At 41.4% G+C, this 23729-nt stretch overlaps 4 protein-coding genes across 10 annotated transcripts in view; 1 reads left to right on the forward strand and 3 right to left on the reverse strand.

The window, feature by feature from the left end:
- Nucleotides 1-866: 866 nt before the first annotated feature.
- Nucleotides 867-6208, reverse strand: si:ch211-254p10.2 (solute carrier family 40 member 1). Its single transcript, XM_047598987.1, has 9 exons — nucleotides 5958-6208; nucleotides 5451-5556; nucleotides 5293-5360; nucleotides 4994-5153; nucleotides 4563-4678; nucleotides 4261-4387; nucleotides 3863-4117; nucleotides 2671-3351; nucleotides 867-2364 (listed from the first exon to the last, which is right to left on the reverse strand). Exons 2-9 carry the CDS (start codon nucleotides 5551-5553, stop codon nucleotides 2105-2107), a joined length of 1770 nt encoding a protein of 589 aa, XP_047454943.1. The 5' UTR covers nucleotides 5554-5556; nucleotides 5958-6208; the 3' UTR covers nucleotides 867-2104.
- A 1089-nt stretch (nucleotides 6209-7297) lies between these two features.
- LOC125016462 (sodium-dependent neutral amino acid transporter B(0)AT3-like) lies at nucleotides 7298-11871 on the reverse strand. The gene is made up of 12 exons (XM_047598967.1): nucleotides 11679-11871; nucleotides 10758-10898; nucleotides 10520-10657; nucleotides 10219-10400; nucleotides 9769-9879; nucleotides 9567-9679; nucleotides 9368-9496; nucleotides 9100-9256; nucleotides 8821-9025; nucleotides 8588-8747; nucleotides 8344-8506; nucleotides 7298-8253 (listed from the first exon to the last, which is right to left on the reverse strand). The coding sequence occupies exons 1-12, from the start codon at nucleotides 11851-11853 to the stop codon at nucleotides 8059-8061; spliced, it is 1869 nt and encodes a 622-aa protein (XP_047454923.1). The 5' UTR covers nucleotides 11854-11871; the 3' UTR covers nucleotides 7298-8058.
- Nucleotides 11872-12099: 228 nt separating this feature from the next.
- Nucleotides 12100-17997, reverse strand: slc6a19b (solute carrier family 6 member 19b). The gene is made up of 12 exons (XM_047597592.1): nucleotides 17643-17997; nucleotides 16807-16947; nucleotides 16584-16721; nucleotides 16313-16494; nucleotides 16114-16224; nucleotides 15822-15934; nucleotides 15609-15737; nucleotides 15350-15506; nucleotides 15061-15265; nucleotides 14514-14673; nucleotides 14184-14346; nucleotides 12100-14094 (listed from the first exon to the last, which is right to left on the reverse strand). Exons 1-12 carry the CDS (start codon nucleotides 17839-17841, stop codon nucleotides 13903-13905), a joined length of 1890 nt encoding a protein of 629 aa, XP_047453548.1. The 5' UTR covers nucleotides 17842-17997; the 3' UTR covers nucleotides 12100-13902.
- A 2285-nt stretch (nucleotides 17998-20282) lies between these two features.
- fhod3b (formin homology 2 domain containing 3b) overlaps nucleotides 20283-23729 on the forward strand; it is an 87331-nt gene continuing 83884 nt past the window's right edge. For 2 of the 7 annotated variants that reach the window (XM_047599729.1, XM_047599730.1), the window contains exon 1: nucleotides 20289-20864. In XM_047599729.1, coding sequence (XP_047455685.1) covers nucleotides 20700-20864 — 165 coding nt within the window. In that variant the 5' untranslated portion in view covers nucleotides 20289-20699. Of the gene's footprint in view, nucleotides 20865-23729 lie in introns of all 7 variants that reach the window. The other 5 variants (XM_047599724.1, XM_047599725.1, XM_047599726.1 and 2 more) reach the window with 5 other exon arrangements.

Below are 23729 nucleotides of genomic sequence, written 5' to 3' on the forward strand. Positions count from 1 at the left end.
GATTGAGTCCTCCCTATGGGGTGCTGGCATGGTGAGGGGATGTTGACCTCTCCTGGTCACCTAAAGCCATTACATTTACATATGACCGTGCGCTCCGGCTGTGACTTGGTTACACCGGTCACGTTTCGTGAAATGGTCTTCTGGCAGTTGTTCCCATTTTACAGCTTGGCGCTTAACCTGGATTCTGACTCAAGATGAACTTACTAGACATGTGGCGCTGTGCCCAAGTCATGTAAGCTCTTTATACAACTTGTTTGTTTAAACCTTTTTACAGACAGGCTGGCTGTCTGTAAAAATGTAATTGAATGAAGTCGGCGGCAAAATCTCTGTTAAGTTCCAGGATGTAACAAGGCGGCAATTTGTAAAGTCATGTGTCAGAGGGAGAGACCGCAAACTGGAACCAGTGCTAAGGTGAACTTCTGAAGGTTGAATTCAAGTTACAGGCTGTTACAGAAGAGGACAAAATCTCCCATTGACAGTGGGATGAATACTTCCTGTACAGTGTATTTGGGTTACTTTTGAAGAAATCAGAGTGGTTTAATATGTTTAGCTCTTTAATTTTTCTTGTTTTTCTTCAGATTTCCATGGAGAGGTACTGCAGTAGTTTATTCTAATGTGAGGCATGTGTACACTAGTGGTTAAAATAGGACCGTGCGATCACTGATTCGAACCCCAATTGCATCCACAGCTGCCTCGATCAAACACCTCATCACAAAATTTGGATCAACTGAGCAATGAACAAAGAAAATATAAGAAAGGAATGAAAAAAAATACATATAAATACCAAAATATCCTCTTCAGTCATCTTTATTATCATAAATATCAGTCTTAAAAATAAGGACAACATAGAATAAAGAAATGTTACAGGAAAAGTATACAAATATATTGAAATGTGATGCTGGTTGTATGACGAAAGCTTAAACTTCTAGGTTATTTCCACTGTACATGAATGAGATATGAAAACATACAGTAGTTGAGAGTAATTCCCAAGTTGTATTCAGTGTTCTTAATTGAGGTAAGGTAATGTTTAGTTCATCAGAACTACAAAAGAATAAAGCAAAGTGTAAAACAATACTGCCAATAGCCAACATTTGCTATTAACAAATAGCTAGCGCTGATTTCAAACGTGTCACAAAATAAAGATCTGTTTCCTCTTAGATTTCTCTAAAACTAATAATATCACTCTTATATGGGAAGGAAAGAAAGTTGGGAAAATGTATCTAAGTACACAAGCAATTAGAATAAAATAGTTTGTATTATAGTTTGAATAAAGTTTCTGTTGCTGTGACCTATTAGCCAGGTTTACATGCATAGAAGAAAGGCAAGTGTTGGTTGATTCATCCACAGAGAAACAAACCAGGGGAAGGAAATATTTTGTCCTTACACTTCTGTCCATTAAAAGGGGGGGCTGCCTTTCTGATTCATTTAATCAAACAATGTCACATCGAGTTCCCTTTATGTTCCTTTTTGGACATCCTGGAATATTTCCAAGTGGACGGATCAGTAACATCGATGCCACTTGTGAAAGTACTGTTTCAGCTTGTCTTTATTTTGATGTAGGTTTTTCCTCGCACATCAGTTCTTTGCTGAGTGGAGGTAAGAACAGTCCATCCATCCATCCATCCATCCATCCATCCATCCATCCATCCATCCATCCATCCATCCATCCATCCATCCATCCAAAAAGCTGGGTAAGTTAACAGACCTGTTTGTAGTGTACAAAGGCCTTTGCTAGTTTTCTGGCCCATGTCAGCCGTTATGTCACGTTGTACATGGGATTAAGGATATTTCTCCTGGAGGCATCGCTGCTGCATTAATCGTAGCCACCTCAATTTATGTACTAGGAGGGAGAGCTTGACTCCCACTCTACTTCACCTGAGTTCTTGTATGCTGCTGCGGCACATGGCTCTGCAGGAAGAAAGCAACCGAGGTGGGACTTGCAGGCACTGGCTGTGTTGTGCTGAAATGAATGGCTAAGTCAGGAGCAGAGTGTTGCAATGAGATTGCTGAAGGGTCAGGAGGGAGACATTCATCTCACAGGTGCAGAGAAGGATTCAGTGCTGATTTGCATCTCGTGCCTGGATGCGTAAGGCATGCCTGCTCCCTATGTGTCGTGGCGGCGTTTTCTCTTGGCTTTATGCGCATACAGGAAGTACATAGTGTGCCCGGTGGTGATGAATAATACAGAAATGATGACCAGGATGCCAAAGTGTTGTGGCTGTGGAGCGGAGATCACCATGATGAAGTGCAGCAGATCCATGAGGTAATTCATGGAGCTCTGTACCCCATTCACCACTCCTCTCTCTGACTCGCAGATGTTCTCTTGTAGAAGTTGGGTCACAGTTAGGTCGAAGGACCAGAGACCTGAAACAGTCGCCATTAAGTCAGTATCTGTAAAAGCTAGGTACTCATGTAGCAGTTGACGCTAGCAAGTGTCATATACGTAGAAGGACATTTTACAGTTATAACCACTGTTTCTTAACTTACCACAAAAAAATTGTAAATCTGTCTTTGCCCAACATATATTTGCACTAAGTCCATAATAAGTCATTATTGTCTGGTACTATCTTCCATGCTAATGTGTGGGTGAGGCTCTGTAGTTGACAGTATAATATATATCAGAATATAAATGATAATGTTAAGTGAAGTCATCTTTGGATGTCAACTCACCAATGCGTGCTGTGATGACCCCCAAGAACAGCAGGATAATAGATAAGTAAGATTCTGGTGCCGTGCCAGAGGGCACATTGTCAAAAAGCACAGTGTTGTTGGTCCAGTGGATGGAGGAACGGTCGGGCAGCAGCGGCTGATTGCTTCCTCCTGTCAGAGGATAGGTGTGTTTTTGCCTTTGGCTCGCCATCCCTCCAAGCTCAGCAGAGGAATTGGCGTAAATGTAGGGCATCAGCAGGCTAAGATCCATGGGGCTGCCCGGGGCAAACACAGAGCACACACACAGCAGCAAGCAGCCCAGGTGGAGGCAGCTTGAGATGATACCCGTGTTAACCAGGCCATAGGTCTTCCTGAGTCTGGTGAACATCACGGTGCCCATCAAACCTGTGATAGCTGACACGCCCATCAGCAAACTGAGTAGAGATCCGCTTATGCCCTGAGTATAGGCATAGCCGGTGGTGATGCAGTCAAACCCCAAGACTGTGGTGTAGAGGAAAGCCAAACCCATTCCTGCAAGGAAGACGGGCTGGCGATAGTAGGCCCTCCAGCCTTCCTTACAGGTGCTCACAAGCCAGCGAAACCTCCGGAAACACAGCGGCAGGTTGGTGATTTCTGTTAGGGGTGCACTGGAGTTGCAGTTGCCCTCTGTTATAGGTTGAGGCCGACCAACAGTGGATTCCCCTAATACAAAACACAAATGGCATCCATCAATTCTGTACATCAGGTCTAATAATGTCACATTAGACTCATCATCATCATCTCTCAAATACAGCCCATCTGCACTCATCTATGCAAGCAATGAATGGGATGCTCAATCTTTCTGGACTCTGGCAGTCCAGTTGTTCTGTTCACAAACAAGTCATTTTTGAGTAATTTATGCTTCAACTTAGCTTTGGACCTCAATGCCTGTATTCCTTTTAATGTAATTGTCCTGCATTGCTAGTAATATTAGTAGTATTAGTAGTATAGTATTAGTAAAATAATTTTACAATTCAAGAAAAGCTTGTTTTCAAATCTCAATACATTATTACCCTTAAAGGTGACTACTGCCCAGTCCTACCTAACGAACCACTGGTTTCACACATTACACGTTACTTTTTTACATATACAAGGCCAGTTAGCATGTGTAGCATCACAGTTTAAAAACACTGGGAGGAAGGGAAAGTTTAGAAGCCCCTGTGTCAGTCCATACCTTCTGACCTTTGCCCCTCTGTCCTCTGCAGGTATGCCTGATCCTCCTCTAGCGCTGGTGGTTTCACTGAAAGAGCAGGGACGATGCGGTACACCCGTGACAAGAAGAAGAACTCCACAATGAGAGACACAAGGTTCCAGCCCAGGATGAAGCCGCAGCCAACTACATTGGAGGCCAGGGTCATGACCTGTCCCACTGCCAGTGGGGCCAGGATGTTAGTCACCTGATCTATCCGCCTCATGGTTGCATTCATTCCTTTTTGTGTGGATGAAACACGCAGAGATTAGCGGGTGTCCACTAGAGGACTTAAAGCTAGTGCAGAAACATGTTAATACATACATATACACACATATATATACATACAAGCTTGTGTCAAACATGGGAGTACAAACCCTCACCAGCTAGGTGACCTCGGTTGTAGCCCGTGATAACCACAATCCAATCCCTCTGAATGGCGATGGTCAGTGCTGTGCTTGCAAGGTTTGCCACATCTGCCAGGACGATCACCACCGTATAACAAACCACCTTGTGTGAGTTTTGCGATGCAACATGTTACTATGACAGCACAGAGAAGCTCAGAAGCAGAGACAACAGGGACACATGACAGAGGGAACAACTGCGGCAAAAACTCTTCTTCTGAGCAATAAACAGTGTTGACTTTACAGATCAATATGGTACAAAATATGAGGTGTATACTCACAGTAAGCCACCCATCCCAGATCTGTTCAATCCTTTGCTTATATGAGAACACCAACATGAGCACAATGCTACATACTGTCACTGAGATGTTCTGAATGAAAAGAGATGCATGTGCGACTAAAATAGAAGATGGAAAAAACAGTTTCAGACTTTAAGACATACATGGTATACTGAATAAATCAACACTAGCCGTGACAGATATGAGTCAGCGGCTGTGAACATTGTGCCTTGAGTCCTGCTGGATGAGTCTACCTATCAAATCAGGCACTGATTTACACTTGAGACATCGGGCCAATGGAATTTACCACCTAGTGGGATAGGAGACCGGCATATGTCTTGGACCAAGATTGAAATCCTCTGGTCTATGCTGCTCTTCTGTATCATGATGCACGCTCAGATTTTTCAAATGGGTGCGAAATTTCTTGCGCATACCTTTATTCCTAGGATTGCGATCAACCCAGTCTCCAATCAAAGCCCCAAGCAGGAGCACTGACCCAGCCACTACCAATCCAAACACTGCAGTCAACAGCAGGTTACGGCCGTACAGCTCAATCAGGAAGACAGAAATTGCAAAGTGCCACATGCGGTCACCCTGTTTAACGCAAGATGAAATCGTTACGTGCTGCCAGGGAAGGGGCCATGAGTATGCTGCCACACAGTTCACAGTTAGCAGACTACCTCGCAGTTATTTCCGTTGCGATGCCTTATCTATTGCTCCAAATGATTCTTACCCACATTGACAATGCCCCACTGACATAGATGAGAAACTTGGGACCCTTGAGGTAGATAAGAGCTGAACCTTACAAGGAAGAAATGCACGAGAACCAAATCAGTTACATATACGCCACAAATACATTCCACTAATGGAACAGCTAGATTTAAAGGTCACCTGGTATACTCCTAGCTTTTTTAGCTCTTGCATCCCTGATGTCGTCAGCCTCAAACTCGACCACAATCCCGCCACACCGGGAGGCGTCTGCTCTCTGCGACATTATCTAGTAAAAAATTACAGACAAAAAAAAAAAAAAACACGGTGAACTTGTCGCATATCAAGTCTCATTATTGCAAAAAAAAAAAAAAAAAAAAAACGTTTGGCACTACTGTGATAGTTACATACATAACTGTTTGAACACCGTGTCCTTTTGAACTCAACACACTGCTGTAACCTTTGCTCTGTATCATTAAGTATGCCACTTACAAATAGAATCATGGAAATTTCTTTTCAGATATACAGGAGTCATAAATAATCAAGTGTTAGAAATATAGCCTCTGTCAGTTTGGAAGTAGAACTAGCAACACTGAAAATAGCATTAGCATGTAACCTCATCTAGCTCTATGAGTGCACTCTCTAACATCAATTAAAGTGGAAATAAGTCAACGAAGCGTCAGCTGTCACCTTTGTTCGGATGTTGCACTCAGTCCTTGCTGTTGTTCCTGGATGGTGTATCTTGTGCCATGTATCCTACATTAGGATGCTAGTCTTTCCTGAGAGCTGGAATTCAGGCTGTAGTAGTAGTTTGAAAGGCTTAATAACATCACAGTGTTCAAGTGCACCATTGTATGAAAGTGCCAGAAAAGCAGAACAGGCAGAGAGGCAACAAAGGCAGCCAGCATATTCCAAAGCACGTGACGCTCCGGGGACAATATCACTGTCCACCCACACCACAAAAAAAGACAACTGCGTAACTGCGTATAACCGAAAATACACACACGCATACACGGACACAGTCCGTGAGCACATGCATGCATCCTCACTCCCACTCCCACAAGCACAGTCCCACTACTGTCATACACCCACATTCACTGTTGACGTGTAAAAGGAAAAAAAAAAGGTTACATTGAGGACACATCATACTACTTCACTCGTTAGCAGCAAGAAGAAAGAAAATAGTTGCTTATAATATACATAGTAAACATTGTCCCCAGACAAATGTGATTTACAATAAATAACTTTTTTTTTTTGAAAATTAATAATGTGCTTATCACAAAACATTCAGACAATTCATCCATCGCACTCCACTTGTTCACGAAACATCAACACAGGAAATTAACTGTTGTCTTCCTTTAATCAAATAATAACACAAACTTCATAATCAGTTCCAGGCTTTGCTTATCTGTATTTTTTCTCGGGGATATAGTCCTGCGTTGATTTGCTCAGCCTGAGAGTGTCTGCATTTCCTTCGCTTGTATGAATCCACTTGTGTGAATTATGACAAAATGAATGTTTTCATTTAGAAAATATATGGACGTTATGCGTGCATGTTATGCAAAGTGATGTAATTTACACCATAAAATCGATAGGAAAATGATAAAGTAATCATTTAGTTGTTAAAAGGATAGTTAGGTTTCCTTGAAGTGGGATAAAATGGTATGCTTATCGATAGATTAGGTAAGAAAATAATGGAGTACCACCACTGAAGTTAATAACATCAAAACTGAAGCCTGTATAGGCCCCTTCACGGTCTGTAAACAATGTGACGTTTTTGAGGGGCGGGGCTTAACTGGATGCCAAACATCTCAGACATTATAGCTTGTAAACCGTGGTTACCATATTTCAATGGACTGTTTTGGTACGAATGGACAAGAAAAACACATATTCTAGAGAATATACTAATACACTGATTCTCTGTGACCGTGAGTTTTATTTTTAAAAGTTGACTTTGACTGATGGGACTACATCTACCGAACCCTACACTCTCACTCACTGGATGGACGATTTGACCACAGGAGGACACGGAGGAGATGAAGTCTGGTCTGTCTTAATCAAGTTAAGTCTCTCTAAGATATTACCAGAAGTAAGTGGATCCACTGAGGATTCGGGTAATGTAGCAAATGCAGCTTCTGCTTGGACTTCTCTGAAACCCGCAGCTAATGTTACATTACCTAGTGGTTAGCATTAGCATTACAGTGTAACAAGAATCCCCTAAATAAGTATAAACTTAAAGTAATTTCAGTCATTATTTATTCTAACCCATAATGTTATCCAGGCTGAAACTGATAATGCATTTCATATTAATCTTATCTGATTAGTATGCGCGTTGTTTATTTTCTCACTCCAATCCTTTCTTTTAATCGCTAAAGCCAAACCCAAACCAGAGTTGTTTAGACTGGCAGTGGCTGGTATGTGATAAAACTTGTGTTGTTTATTTTTCTGTTTTGGCACCAAAAAATACAACAAGACATTTTCATGATCTGAAGTGACGGTGTTCGCCTCAAGCTTCCCTCTCTTCTGCCTCCAGTTAACATCGTGACGTCACAGTGATGTCAGCCATGAAGGGGCAAGATATTTATTCAGATCCAACAGAGGCCATTGATTAATTCAGTTCCCCATTGGAAAATGCTGTGTGACAAGTCGACAGTGCTTATTTTGGTGGCTAAAATACACTCCTGGCCCATCAATTATAGGTAAGAAACTAAGAATAGAAGACAACCCTACACTAACACCCCTGGTTATCCTTATCATTAATGAGATTACGTAGTTTATATATGTTTTTAATTCACAATTCCTCATTACAAAGTTCATCTGCGTATGGATTTAGATTGTGCCTCATCGTGATGTAATTCTTCAGGAATCCCATGAATCTGAATGAAGCCACAAGTGGAATTGAGAGGACAGGAAGAACAGATAGGAGCACACAGATGGCAAAAACCCACTGAGGATAATCCAGAACATCTGCAAGAGGGAAGTTCACCTGTGGGGGTAATGGATTGAAAAGTCAGTGTTTTCCCTTTGAGTCAGACTTGATTAATTCTGCACTGTGATGTGGGGAAATCTTTCTTACATAATCTGGGTTCCAGGTGTTGTATGTCGGTTGCTTCTCAGCCTCAACCACAACGTATGCCACAAAAACCACCAGCAGCATGACGGGGCTGATAAAACGCCACGTCACCTGCCAGTAGATGTTTGGTCTCCGGCCTGTCATCCATTCAATGTCATCGTTGAACCTGTGGGCAAATGGGAACAATCTATCAAATCATTCCTATACACTGTAACTCAAAATGTTATGGCATGAATTACAACATCACCTGTTAATTCCATAGATGTATACCACAGCGGTGATCTCGAAGAAGGCTATGATGAGCAGAGGCATGGATCCCACATAGCTGTTAAAAATCTCCAGCCAGTAGTTGCCGGAGCCCAAAGTGAAGATGAGGGCCACAGTAAAGGAGGTGAGGCAGATTAAGCCTACAAGAAAAATAGAACAAATGTTGAAACCAGGCTACTTACAAGAATGTGATTACAAGATCTGTTGATATACCTGTGAAAATTTCCTTAGGAAGCCAAGGTGGGACCATGTGTAGGTCCAACAGAGGAGTAAGGACCCCCTCAAGGTTTCCAAACATGGAGGACAGGCCCAGGCAGAAGAGCATGATAAAGAAGAGGATCGCCCACACCTGAGATCCTGGCATGTGTATCACTGCCTCGGTGAACAATATGAAGGCCAGTCCGGTTCCTGAGACGCTCTGAAGGTAGGACGTAATAAGTGCTCATAAATGCAAACATAGAAAAAAAAAGAAATCTTTTCAAATATACCAACCTGTTCCAAGAACGTCTGCAGATTGCAGGTCTTTAGATGGAGGCTTTCAACCTCCATGGGATCAGTTGTGTTGAGATAGTTGAACCAGTCTTGATAGTTTTCAAGAGTTATGTTCTCATCCCCAATGTTGAACGCGTTCGTCAAACTTAATATGTTCCTAAAATGAGTGATATATTATATCACTTGGCATTCCAGGTAAAAGCGTAAAAATGCACCGACAATTTCTTATGCAATAGTCACATTTGTTCATGGCCTCCATTGCACATACCAGTTTTGACAGTTAAGGTAGTTTTCGTTTGCTTTAAACCCAAGGATGGCAAAAATAGGAATTGATGCATATATTGACGTGAAACTGTTGACACATCCAACGATCAGGGCATCGCTCTGACAGTTATTCCTGCAAAAACAAAATGTTTAACTTTGCACATTATGCAACGTTTCTTGTGTGAATAAAAGGCACAACTCACTTCTGAGGATTATAACTGGAGAAAGCAATGAGTCCCCCAAAGGCCAAAGACAAAGAGAAAAAGATCTGAGTAGCAGCGTCAAGCCAGACCTTAGGATTTTTCAGGATTTCCCACTGAGATGAAAAGATTGATTGTAGTCAGGCACCAGATTGCGCTCACTAAATCTTGTCATGACATCATTTGAGGAAAGAAACTGACTTACATTTGGTGTGAAGAGATATATTAAACCATCTGTTGCTCCAGGAAGAGTCAAGGCCCTGACTAAGAAAATGGTAAGAACAAGATACGGGAAGGTGGCTGTGACATAGATGGCCTGTTGAAGAATGTTTGAATGAAAGTCATGTCAAATAAATTATTTTACTACGTTCACACTTTCTTCAGTACATTTCTGTTGTGAAGAGCCTTAAAGTTAAAGAGGGTTTTAACAATACTAAATGTCCTTTTATGTCAAAGGTCAATGGTCAGTTTCACTGTGACATCATAACGTTTTGTCTTCACTACATATTTTACATTATATCATATTCAACAGGCATGTGTGTGTCTTTTAGAAGTTCCAGGTTACTTTAATGGTACCAACATTTGTCTGGGCAGTGGATAAAAACACAAATAATTAAAAAAACATATATTAGCACCACATGGTTTAATTAATTACCTTTCCAATTGTCTCAATACCACGTATGAAGCAGATGTAGACGACGCACCAAGCAGAAGCAAGACACAACACGAGCCACCACTGTAAGGACCCACTGGTCTCGATGTTTGGTGTTATGTTCAGTGTTTCACGATACCAAAAGTAATTCACTGCTGAGCTCTCTTCACATTCCTTAACATAGCCTTTATCAAAGAGATGATTAATATCACAGTTATTGAGCAGCTCTTTATGTTTTTTTTTTTTACTTTGGTTATTATTCAGTGGTTATTGTTAATTTATCTCGTCATGATGTAAAAATTACCTGTCCGGTTCAAGTTTATGGGGCAGTCCCTCCAGGGAAGCGGATTCTGAAAGGAGTGGAAGAAGTACCAGAGGATCCAGGCCAAGATCATGTTGTAGAAGAGACCAACCAGGAAGGAAACGATCATGGAACTCACACCTGTGTACACAGATTCATACATCGAAGGTGGCGGTAAAGCTTCCTCCTCACCCTTCTTTTTCAATCCTAAATGAAGCTTGTGGACACCAAACCTTCTCACCTAGACCTCCCAGATATGGTGAGATTGAATTCCACACTCCAACACTTCCCATGCGGAGTCGCTGCCCAACAGCCAGTTCCATGTGCAGCAGAGGAAGTCCCTCGAACACCAAGGCAATGACATAAGGAATCAGGAATGCCCCTGAAATTGATAATAAATGCCAGACGTGAGCAGTTTCCTTCACCTTAAAAATTGCATTTACAGCCGGAGGTCATTCAGTTCTTGTTCACTGGACATTTTATTATCACCAGACAGAACTTTATCACACATATCAAACAATACATCCGACATACTCTAACTGTGTACCCTTTGACAATACCATATATCATATACACCACTGTGCATGGGGTAGTAGTAACAGAGTGTCTCAGATTTAAACATCTATTAAGTACCATAACAGCCAAGAAGGAACTGGCTTAAGTAAATCAAGCAGAGTCACCATATTACTGACATCTCTACCTAAATCATTGATGTGAATTATGTGACATATTACAATTCCTGTGTTCAGGCATGTTTCCAGGTTGACATTTGACGCAATAACAATCTGATAAAAAAAAAAAAAAAAAGATTAAAAAGAAGCTTTAAACTTTTAAAATGTGGGTGTGGGAATGGTATTAAAATCTCAGTCAGTTTTGACCGTATATACAATTAACAACGTGATACAGTTGTGAACACTGAGATGAAGTTGGAAATTCATTTCATGTATTATTGAAAACAAGTATAACACAAAAGTACAGTATCTGCATCATGTCTCTCTTTGTGTGTATGTTGTTGGTATAATGAACCTAAATTTACTGTAACTAAATGAACAATTTAATTTTGTTTCTCAACCTAAAGGAAAAAAAAACTGTAAATAAATGTTTCCTTGGTGAAGCCAAGTGAAAAGCCAGACAAAAGCCATAGTAAATAATATCTACTAACCTCCACCGTAGATTTGACACAAGTATGGAAACCTCCACACATTACCAAGTCCCACAGCAAAGCCTATGCAGGTTAGCAAATACTGACATTTATTGTCCCATTTAGGCCTGTCATCCTTCTGTTTCTCCCCGACACTTCCGTCTTCTCCGTCCACCACTTCGTTGTCGCTTGTCATTTTGGTTTGATGTGTGAGGCAAAGGCGAATGTGTGGCTGTTCAGTCTGAAGAGAAGTGAAGGAACTTGTGACCTGTTACTTATTTGTATCAGGAGACGTAGGGGTGACTTTATCAGCCTCTGGTTTCTTGTTAGCTCTTGAAGCTGTGGGAACGCCGTGGCTTGTTTAAATGAAATTCCTTTGTCTATAGTAGCGAGATATGATGGTGATAACAGAGGCAATAACAGGAATACGGCACAGCAGTGGTACAAGGACTCAAACGTTTTAATTTGAGATGTGATACAGTTTAGTTTTATTTACACACAGTGGCACAGTTAATTTAGTCAATTACATTACAGGAAGATAGTAACATGTGGCGCATGCAGACACCTTCATCTGTCTTCTGTGACATATTAATACAAAATACTGTCAGTCAAGTCTGTTTTTTTTTTTTTTTTTTTTTTTTTCTACCAGTGGATTACAAATATCATCTTGGATCTGAATCATCAGTATTTATTTCACATCTCAAATCCTTCACAAATCGCAACAGTGACCCCAGCTGGACAGATATCATCAATACATAGATCCAGGCCACCTTCCCTTTTTCCAGCATCTCCTTCCAGCCTCAGAATTTAATTATTTATCACATAAAATGATCAGCTTGGGGAGAAATAGGCAAAGTGCTTAAGTTAAAGAAATTTCAGTGTTTTAAGCGAAGTTTCACTCAAGATGTTTTAAAGTTCCGGTAGGTTATTGCCCTCGGTTCTACTAACCACACTAGAAAAAAGGACATTGTTGGATCAACTTAAAAAATGACTTCAATTGGTAGCACGCAATTTAATTCCAGTTTGTTTAGTTACAGTTTGCAGGTTAGATTAGAAACAGTTAATAACTTGAGTGCTTTGAAATCAACAGTTTACTTTAATACAACTTAAATTATAAGGCGCATTCACTTAGAAGTTTTTAATTTTTCAACTCAGTTACTGTTGCTTAACAAACTAATAGTATGGTTTCAGGTAGTTTTTGTAGTCATCAGGCAAGAGGTAGGGTTCACCCTGGACAGGTTGCGAGTCCATCACAGGGTCAATTTAGAATCACCAATAAATCTACAACAAACATGCCACCACAAACCGGACTTCAGCCTGGACCTTCTCACTGGGAGCCATCAGCGCCAACCACAGAGCTGCTGTGCTGCCCCATACAAAGGTCCAGTATCCAAAAGAAGTTTAATTTACATGCTGCATGTGCTTCCATAACATGGCACATTGCCATTTCTTGGCCCAAAGGCGCAATCGTAGTGTGTGTGTGAAGTGTGTTTAAAGATAATGTTCAGTATATTAATCTAATGAGGGAGAAGTTCCTTTACATCAACACAACTAGAAAAAAAGACATTTGGCAATAAGAGGCCAAACGTGTCTCTGAAAGAAATCTGAAAAATGTCAAGGCGTTAGACGAAACCTAAAGAAACTCAACTCACACACTTTGTCTCAACTAAGAACAGTAGGTTAATCGAACAAAGTGTAATTTCAAGTTACACTTTGTTCACGGACTCATGCAAAAAATTACATCACTTCAACTATTACACAAATACACTTTGTAGAGTGTGTGTCAGGCTGCATCTCGCTGGGGATGACTGCTGCCATCAAAGAGTCTCACTGCTACGGGGTAGGGGTGCCAGGTCCAAAAGTTTCCCAGCAGAACATTGAGTTGTCAGAAGATGGTCAATGATAACAAATACATGTCAGATACAGTAATAATAACTACATGTGAACTGTTCAACTTAATTTATAGATAGAGAATAGGTTTTCACTCCACCGTGCCATTTTTTATGGAGTTTTTAATCATGCAGTCATCAATTTTTATGGCATTCTAAAAGTGATGCATTACACTGGACAAACAGGTTATGGTCTTAAAATTCAGATGAGTCATTACGTAGCTGTGTTTCAGTTTTACAGCTACCTGGCTCATTGCAAGAAACGAGGGCTTTCCACAAAGTCAGTGGTGGCTGACGAAGCATAAAGTGGTTATTTTAGAAAGATTCCTTAAGTTTTAAGGAATTTCTCAAGAAAATTATACTTTTCCAGGCTCATGGTTCATTTGATTTGGATCAGATAGATTATAGACTTTATTCCCTCTCTTTCTCTGTAAACATTTCCAGATAGCAATTAAAGGCACGGCCAAACTGGGTATCCCGGCCAGTATAAAGATGACCAGATAGACCCAGACTGGATACAGCTTTTCCTCCAATGTCGGGAACTCCTCCTGCGAAGAGGTAAATGTTGTAGTTTTGTTAGTGAAAGCCTGATTTGGTCATTACACATCATTCTTGGGATTATATCGGGTATATTTACCGACTCAGGATCCCAGGCTTTGTAAGAGATCACTTCAGAAACTTTAGTAACCAAGTAAAAGACCAAGATAAAAAACATAATGAGCGGGCTGATGACTCTCCAGGATGCCTGCCAGAAGAAGTTGGGTTTGTGGCCAATCATGAACTTTATATCGTCATTGAATCTGGGAGGAAAAGAACACAGTAACGCTGCAGTGTCAGGAGTGTGAAAGGACATGACCAATCACAGGAGCAGTTAAATGGAAGATTAATCTAAAAATGCCATGAGCAGAACTTCTATTTTTATAATGTCCACATACTGGTTTTGATAAATCATCTAGTTTTGTCTCACCTGTCTATCCCGTATATGTACACCACTGAGACCATCTCGCAGAATGCAACAACTAGCAGAGGGATGGATCCTCCATAGGTGTCAAAGAGAGAAAGCCAGTAGTTCCCAGAGCCCTGGACAAATATCAAACCCACAAAGCAGCAGATAACACACGTCACACCTGAAGAAGAGAAAAGATTGAATGAAACCCATATTTTATCAGTAAACATTGAGCATTAATGTATAAGACACGGGAGAAAACTGTCACTGGGTTGCACACACCTCTGCATCTATTATAAAAACATGATGTTGCAAAGGTTGTGTTGCCAACTCGGATTCAGACAAGATACAACTCTGAGTTGCATCCCGACATTATAAAGCTGCCACCATTTGTATTCTGATCTTAGTGTCAGAACTCAAGACTTACTGGCACTGGTGCACCAAAAATAACTTAAGTTCACACCCTGTAAATTCCACTCAAGTACAAGAATCATTCAATGTAAAGCCCAATAAAATGTTTTATAGAAATTCTGAGCAAAGGAAAATGAGAGAGTGGATGTCCAGTTACCCGTGACTGCTTCTTTTGGCCATGTCTTTGGCAAAATTTTGAGGTCTTGCAGCGGCACCAGGACTCCCTCGATGTTGCCAAACATAGACGAGAGGCCGAGACAGAAGAGCATTAGGAAGAAAAGGACCGACCACAGTGGTGAGATCGGCATCTTAGTGATGGCCTCAGTGAAGACAATGAAGGCTAAACCCGTCCCTTCAACTCCCTGGGCACAAACACAGCACGGGTTTAAAGCAAAACACGCTGTGGACGAACAAACCCTCTGTCCTCGCGCATGAATAAATCTTACCTCACTCAGGAAAGTTTCCAAGTTGCAGGTTTGCAGATCCATCTGTCGAATGATCTCGGGGTATGTTTCGTTGAGCTGCTGAAAGGCCAGATTGTAGTTGTCACCAGTGATGTTTCCATCGGGAAGCTCAAACGTATTTAGCAATGTTATGATGTTTCTGAAACCCAAAATGATAAGGTTAGGAAAGCTTCGCAGTAAGCGAACCCGAAGAAGAAAACAATGTGAAATATGCAGAGCTAAACATAAAGATGTGCCGTACCCAGAAAGACAGTTGTCAAATCTCTCCGTCGCCCTGAAGCCAATAATGGTGTAAATAACCGTTGCAGCGTAGACGGAGGTGAAACCGTTTATTACTGAAATGATCACTGCGTCCTGTTCACAGTTGTTGCTAAGGGGAAAAAAATACATTTTTATTTTTCTTCACTTTTATTTTGCGTCACGTCAAAATGGATAAATGTGAAGCCACACTTACTGCACCGAGTTGTAGCTGGAAAAGGAAATGAGACCACCAAAAGCCAGGGAGAAGGAATAGAAAACCTGAGCCCCTGCATCCAGCCACGTTGTTGGCTTGGCCAGCTCTGTTAACTGGAAGAAGTTGTATAGTGCACGATCATGGATTAACTGCTTATTGCGGCACATTTTATTAAGAGATTGTGGCTGAAGACTTTAGATCAAATATATTAGACAGGGGCTGCTAGACAAAAAATGTTATATGGCAACAAAAAGATCTTTTTTTTAAAAAAATAAATAAAAATGCAACTTACGTCTGGTGTGAAGAGAAATTTGACTCCATTCAAAGAACCCTTCAGGGTCAAACCTCTGATCAGGAATATTGTGAGCACCACATAGGGAAGAGTGGAAGTCACGTACACAGCCTTTGGAAAATAAAATGTATACATTATTGTTTTAGTTGATGATTTAACCTTTTTTTGCCAAATTTGAAAAGTAATCAATGTACTGCACCTTCCCCGTGGTCTCAATCCCACGAATTATGCAAATATAGAGAACAGCCCATGCACAAATATGACATAACAGTATCCACCACTGCAGCCCGCCGTCCTCTTCAATGGATGGAGTCGTGTTCAGGGTTCCCCTGTACCAGAAATAATCCACGGGGGAGCTCCTCTCACACTCAGAGCTGAATCCTGACAGAGTTTACAGTGTGTGTCACAAGTTAAGACTTTCTAACATCGCTTTCCATTCTGCAACTGTGTCGTACTAGCTACGGTGCTACCTGTTAAGTTGCCGTTCATGGGACATTGACTCCAAGGCAGGGTCTCTTGGAAAGAGTTGAAGAAATACCACATAATCCAAGCAATGATGGTGTTGTAGTAGAGACTGATCGTCAGAGACACGCACATGGATGCAATACCTGGGATGTTTGAAAAAAAAAAAGGGTTATTCTAAGGCGCCTTCTTCTCTAGTTGAAGTAAGTATGCTGCAAAAATGTTGCTCACCAATGCCTGTCAAATACGGATGAATTGAAGACCACACTCCTAAGCTGCCTCTTCTTAAGCGCTGGCCAATGGCAAACTCGAGGTGGAGCAGTGGGACCCCTTCGAGAATCAGTAGGATGAGGAACGGTATCATAAACGCACCTGGAAGAAAAACACGCAACATGGCAAACACGGTGTTATAAAAAAAGGCCTTAATCATTTACGACGGGTTACACATGAACTCATGGAGAGATAAAGTCCGACAGTGAACGAGGTTCAGGATACAGTGCCAAACACACAAGCCCCTGTAGTAAGCATTTTACGAGACTTTCCCATCAGTCGGGGGGGTGTTTGTATGTGTTTAACAGATCCGTTAAAGCCGTCTATTTGCTGCGATTTAACCCACTGTTTGTATGTGTTTAACAGATCTTAAAGGATGTAGTGATTATCTGTTCTATATGTGGTCTTGTGATATTGGTCATTAACTGTTGAACTTGGACACAGGTGTCCGCTGATATCGTCGTTTCATCGCTACACCCAATCATGCGGAGCAAATTAAAGCAGAATGGTTTGCAAAAACAACACCACAGTAAATCATATCAAAATAAAAGTCAAAAAAAGCTTTTGTTTTTCTTTTTGTTACAAGATAATCTAATATATACACTTCTGCTGGCATTAGCAGGTAAGTAGAAATACATGTCACATTAAATGATGCATAAAAAAAAGTACACGGTAACTTATAAATGTGTGACGTCTGGGACAAATGTTCCTGGATTTTTTCCGAATACATAATACAAAAGAATATTATTTACAAAAAACATCCCTGGAAGTGTTCAAACCGTGAAATCATCACTTGCCTCCTCCGTGACTCTGACACAGGTAAGGGAAACGCCAGACATTTCCAAGTCCAACACAGAACCCCACACAAGTCAGCATGTACTGGGCCTTGTTGTCCCACTTCGGCCTGTCCCCGACCTCTTCCTTCTCCAGCTTGTCCAGTTGCTGATGGGACAGTATCCTGTCCTCCAGACCCGGGTTGGGGAGCTTCAGCTTCATGATCGGTCAAACACTGCAGTGTTGTTGTGATACAGTTGTCCACTGTAGCGTGCTGGAATTTAAACTGTAGCTCACACTTTGAGATCCTATGTACCGGACGTCTGTAATAGATTGACTAGGCTGAGGTGTCAGAGAGCATCAGCTGGAGGTGGGCAGCCTTTGAAGCCATAGCTGAGTAGGAGCGCACATGACAGGTAACTCGTGTCTTATCTGATGGGGGAAGGGTCAATGCACAGAAGTTGCTGTTCCTATGACTTTACTGGAGAAAACAACGTTTTTATAGATTTATTGCACTTTCCTCTTTAAAGGGTTTGTTCACCCAGATGACACAAACCTGGGTCCACACTTAGAAAATGAGTATAGTCAGCACCTTAAAATCAATCATCTATTTGGCATAATTACAGATATCTTCTGCCATTAATTATTAGTAAGCAGTATATAAACATGTGTTAATAAAACTAATTCAGGATCTAATAGTTTAGCTGTAATGATATACCAATAAGCACATATATACAGTTTATGTACAGATGCAGATGATTTACTGGTTGGTTCAAACATTAAAACAAGTAAAAGTAATTTTACAGAATCTGTTTATTTCAGTAGGAGGCATATACCACTCAGCCTGGTTGAGTCTTTGTCAAGGTGCTGGAAAAGTCAAGAATCCAAAGAAGAGAAAAAGAAAAAGGGAAGGGTGAAAAAAATGCTCTGATGAAGGCCTCATGAATGAAACTTTAAAAATATTGCCGATTTTTTTTCTCCTCTTTAGAATCTGTTTGTTTTCAAGATGATTTTTAAAGTCAAGTTTCAGTTCAGTATTTAATGAGCAGCACATTTAGAAATTCGATCGAGCGGACGAGGACCAAGAAATAAGATCTGCTGCTGACATTCATTCAATACACATTCTGCAATCAAGTAAGATTAAGTAAGTAAGCTTGCTAATAATATTAACTAAACCATGTTTTAGATTTCAGTCTGCAAATTTCCAGTTTAAATTGTAACTTGAAACTCATTTTCTAGCCCTATTTCTGATCCGTACTTTTACATTTTTGGTCATCATCTGTTTATGAATGCTACACAGGAGCAGTTATCTTCTATCTAATCAGGAAGCCATAGATACACATGCTGTATACTGTAATGCATGAATGAGAACTTATAGATAGGATGTGCTTCAAACATGTATTTGTTACACATTCTACAATCAAGTTTAATGAAATAATGAGACGAAAATATGAACCATTTTGCGAAATGCAGCCAGCACACTTCCAGTTACATTATATTTATTTAAAATCACAATTGTTCGGTCCATTTCTGATCCAAACTTTAATATTTTGAAGGTTGTTTGTGGATGCCTTGCCAGTAGTTATGTAGTATATAATATTATGACCTGCATCCCTCCAGAACCTTAACCTCCTACTATCCTCGTACTATTGACATTTTACTGCCACACATGTAGTCGCTAATCATAGTCTGTATATTCTGCTGTAATATAGTTTCTATGAACTATAATTTGTACATATCGTGCTGTAATTGCCATGGTTTCTATTGACCAAAGTTCTATACTGTGAATACCCTGCAGCAGTATCCTGACATCCCACTGTGTACACTGGAACACGGTCTGTTTTAAATGATCCATATGTCTATCTGTACATATGTACATACTCCGCACTTTCTGCTTCTGCGCCTCTGGTCGTCTTCTAACTCAATCTGTTGGCTTGTACTCGAACACGTGTAATGACAATAAAATGTATTTAAAAATAAATTAAATGATAATAAACGATGGCGTTACAGTGTCTTATAAACCATTTATTAGTAGTTTATATTTTACCTTTAAATCCTAGTGTTACGGTGTCTGTCCATCATCTGTTTCTGATTCTTATATTTGCTGTAGCTCTTGTGCATCTAAGTTTAGTGTACAGGTGTCAAACATGCGGCCCGGGGACCAAAAGCGCACCAACTGAATTGTAATCTGGCCCGCAGCATGAATTTTGCAGAGCGCAGTATCAGTCAAATGTTGGGACAAGGTTTTGACTGGTAGTGTAGAAGACTGCAAGTTTTCAATGGAAGAAAAAAAAAAACTGTTAGCCCTAAGTTAGACAAGTGGACAGAACACAACACTGAGACCCAGGATTAAACAGCAGACAGCAATGAGCACAAGTTGCACTTATTTTTCTTACTATTTTTTCTTTTCTTTTTGGTAGAAAAGTTTATTAAATTTATTTCTTTGCACTCAAACAAACTGAAAAAAAAAAGTCTGGAGATGTCGTTACTTACAGGTTATTATTCTCTTATGTTACTGGTCCGGCCCGCCTGAGATCAAACTGGGCTCAACGTGGACCAAAACGAGTTTGACACCCCTGGTCTAGTGGTTTATCCTGCTCACTTCTGTGTGCAGTTCCCTCTCCCTCCACTGGAAGTCGCAACTGCGCCTGTAATATGAGCTTCTTGTCGGGCCGCCTGAGGTCTGGCTGCCGCGTCCCCTGGCAGAGTTTGTGCATGAGGAGGGAGCTGCTTCCCATCGCTCTCACAGACCAGGCGCCAAGTGTAGCAGTCCCGTCCGCAGTCTGCCTCAGCACCTCAACCGCCCGCTATGCCCTTGGATACTCCCGCCCCGCTCGTCTGACTAACCGAGCACCCCCGGATCTCCACTTTTGGACTGTCCCGCGCACTGTCCTGACTCATCCTCCGCGCTGAAGCATATGGGGAAGCTCCAAGGATAAACAGGGTGCAGGATTTTGTTGCTACTGCAGAAGACCTGCCGGTAGTTCCCTCGGCTGCCCGGGGGGGCTGCGCGTCTGTCAGAGGCTTTAGTGTCGCATCCGCTATTTTGCTGATCCACAGCCGCCTTGCATGGATGCATCATGGCTACGTTTATATGCAGGGTGCAGTTCTTAGATGACACCGATCCTTTCAACAGCACCAATTTCCCCGAACCCACCAGACCACCTCTGTACACGTTCAGGGAAGATATTCCTCTGATCAATCAGATTGCTGGAGTCCACCGGCTGCTGAAAGCCCCACAGAAGGTATGCGGATTCTCTTTTGATTGTTATTCCCGATTCTTAAGTTAAAAGTTAACACCCAAGCCTGAATTAATAATTAGTGAACGCGTTGAGGGGGGTAACGAGCGACAACAAAGCTAATAGGCCAATGAGCAAGTGGCTGCTGTGGGATGCTGCTGTAGCAACAACATGCGTTCACACTGTTAATGCATGCACGCTGTCAATATGACAAGCCCCTGACATGACATAATGGGATATTTAATGACCTCAGGTGATAACAGTGGGGTGTAAACATCCATTATTTGACCGGGGGGTGGGGTGGGGAAGTTAATGTTTAAATCAACCACAGCACCAAAACTTCCTAATGATTTTCTTGCCATTCATTGCCAAGACTTTAAGAGATGCTTCGACATTTGGAGATGTTTTACGGCATTTAAATAAAGATAGTGGAGGTTCATTCATTTTATTCATAATGACTTCACTTAAAAATATAACCTGTCCTCAAAAGAAAAGGCCTGTTTTTTTTTTTGTTTTTTTTTTTTTTGGAAATGAAGACATCCTATGCCTTTGTGGTTTCAAGAATGAGTTCATGTGGGAATCCCACTTTGTTGTCACTACACTGAACTATATAGAAAAGGTGGATTTCAATGCTCAGCTGGTCAGCCCTCGATGGATGGAACTAGGTAGTGAATTTGTAACCACCTGATTTCAATACAGTCTCCACATCAGATCCTCTCATCTGTCGTATTGTATTTCAAAGTTAGACGTTTTTGCAGTTATTTCCAGCCAAAGACGCCACTTTCCTGAACCTGCATTGTGCGTTGGCGAGCGCCATCACGTCACTCGTCGTTTATTCTCAACGGTTTGAAGAGGTGATACGGTACGCATTGTTGCGGTTCCAAAAGTTGGCCTTCTCGAGAGTCGCTACTTCATCGCCAGATTTAAACGGCTCAAAATAACCAAGTGTTCCTCTTTGGTATGGTGCAAATGCTCTGTTTAAATATGCCCAAAGAAAGCCAGGGACAAATAACACAATCGTGAAAACCCATTTTAGATCACTTTCAAATGCTTATGAAGATTACATGCATTGAGAAGTTTTCCAAAGTCTTTCGACCTTTAAATGTAACCAAAGCTCAGAGGCCATATCATGGTTGAGGCGTTTTATTGGGCATCCGTCTTAGTCTGGAGGAGAAAGAGAAAGTTAAACTAGGTCTTCCGTCATCCTGCCAGATCACTGGTGCTTGTGTTCAGTGGAGCTGGTAAGATATGTCACGGAAGCCTCAGGATGCTGTGGATCACCGCAAGCCTGGCTCTCATTCTGCTCAGTCTGACCAGCGGGACGGGATGGGATGGGGGCGCTTTCCGCTGTTTCAGAGAGGAGGGGGAGGAGGAGGGGGAGGAGGAGACGAGGGAAGCGGGTAGAATTAAAAACAAAAACAGAGCGCTGACTTACTTTGCCCAGTCAACTGGTCTCCGTTTAGCTGAAGGCCAGCTGGACCGCAAACTAGACAGAGAGGGAGTACCAGTGGTAGGCCGGGCTGCGTCTGGTTAGTGAGATCTGGTCACATGGGTATTTGTGGGTATAGCGGTAACTGGAGGAAGCAGCTCTTGTGATTCTGATTAACAAAAAACAGGTGGATGACACGACTGTGTCACTTGAAGTTCTCTGGTTCACACCTTCAAACGTCTCGAAAAGCGACCTTTTAAATGCCCTCAACAACAAACCTGTTGTCTCTGTAGTGCAGGTCAATCTGATAAAAATAGAGTCCCGCAAACACATGGCGCAGAAGGGCTCTAAACAGCGAGCATATGCTGATTGTGGGCTGCTGCTGTCAGTTTCAGTCTGCAGTCTCAAGAGGGGAGATTGGTCTACGTGTTTGTGTTTGTGTGTGTGTGTGTGTGTGTGTGTGTGTGTGACTTTTGTTTGTGCCGTATGTTTGGTGGATTAGGTCGAGATGGCACCTTGGCTACCGTACAGACGTCACAGGAGAATTTTAAACATCAGAGCCGTTATGTGAGTTTATGTTTTATAGCCACAAGGAGTCACACCATACATAACTGCTGCGTAGCCACAGCTTTGTTGGGGCAGCAGACCCACTTTGGAGTTTTTTTTTACAAAAACGCCATAGCACCATGTATCACATGTGGGTTTAATTCACTGCTCTACTGTTTTTCATTTTTCAGGTCAAGGATCCCCAAACTGATGGAGATATTAAATAGAACCCCTACCTACTATGTTCTATATTAAACTCGGGCCTAGTGCTATTTATAAATATACATTATTATTATCAGTTTGCATTCAATATTAAGCTATCCTTTTCCTTTTACTGGCCTCCCTTTACTAAAATACATTAGATTCATGTTAAAGAAATTTAAATTTGTGGGGGAAAGTTTTAAAAATATATATAAAAAAATGTCTAATCAACCAAAGATTTTGCGGCCCCCCTGCAGTGCTTCCATGGACCCCCTAGGGGTTGCGGACCCCCTATTGAAGATCAATGAAATAGACCATTACGTCTTCATTCACTTCGTTCTCGGTGCTCGGTATTTGTCGGCGTGGTGGCCGGTTTGCGAAAACAGAATTTAAGGCAGGTCCTAGAATTTTTGGGAGAGTTGTTTTTCTGCATTTTATTTTTATTTTTTTTGTCCCATAATTAGAAGTTACATTAAATGAGAAGTTATGTTAAACGCTGTAAAATACAGGTTCCTCCTTCATGCCTGTCAGGGCTCCTTTGAATTCTTCTACACATTGTCATGCAAAGTTGAGGTTTTGCTGGTCTCTGCGTCTTGGAGGGTTTTCTTAGCTGAGGGCTCCTCTCAGAAGAATGCATCCGTGGACAGACTCATTCTCCGCGTGTCTGACAGGAACTCGATGTTGTAGTTTTCTCT

This window comes from Mugil cephalus, chromosome 11 (assembly GCF_022458985.1).
Source record: "Mugil cephalus isolate CIBA_MC_2020 chromosome 11, CIBA_Mcephalus_1.1, whole genome shotgun sequence".
In the NCBI taxonomy this organism is placed as follows: Eukaryota; Metazoa; Chordata; class Actinopteri; order Mugiliformes; family Mugilidae; genus Mugil; species Mugil cephalus.

Coding starts and splice junctions, on each gene's coding strand:
- si:ch211-254p10.2 (XM_047598987.1), bottom strand. CDS start 5,553: ATGTCGCAGAGAGCAGACGCCTCCCGGTGTGGCGGGATTGTGGTCGAG. Junction 5,361..5,450: donor AAAAGCTAGGAGTATACCAG/GTGACCTTTAAA, acceptor CTTCCTTGTAAG/GTTCAGCTCTTATCTACCTC. Junction 5,154..5,292: donor GTGGGGCATTGTCAATGTGG/GTAAGAATCATT, acceptor TGCGTTAAACAG/GGTGACCGCATGTGGCACTT.
- LOC125016462 (XM_047598967.1), bottom strand. CDS start 11,853: ATGACAAGCGACAACGAAGTGGTGGACGGAGAAGACGGAAGTGTCGGG. Junction 10,899..11,678: donor GTGTCAAATCTACGGTGGAG/GTTAGTAGATAT, acceptor TATCAATTTCAG/GGGCATTCCTGATTCCTTAT. Junction 9,257..9,367: donor TACCTTAACTGTCAAAACTG/GTATGTGCAATG, acceptor CACTCATTTTAG/GAACATATTAAGTTTGACGA.
- slc6a19b (XM_047597592.1), bottom strand. CDS start 17,841: ATGAAGCTGAAGCTCCCCAACCCGGGTCTGGAGGACAGGATACTGTCC. Junction 15,507..15,608: donor TTTGACAACTGTCTTTCTGG/GTACGGCACATC, acceptor TTTGGGTTTCAG/AAACATCATAACATTGCTAA. Junction 14,674..15,060: donor GCCAAAAGAAGCAGTCACGG/GTAACTGGACAT, acceptor TCTCTTCTTCAG/GTGTGACGTGTGTTATCTGC.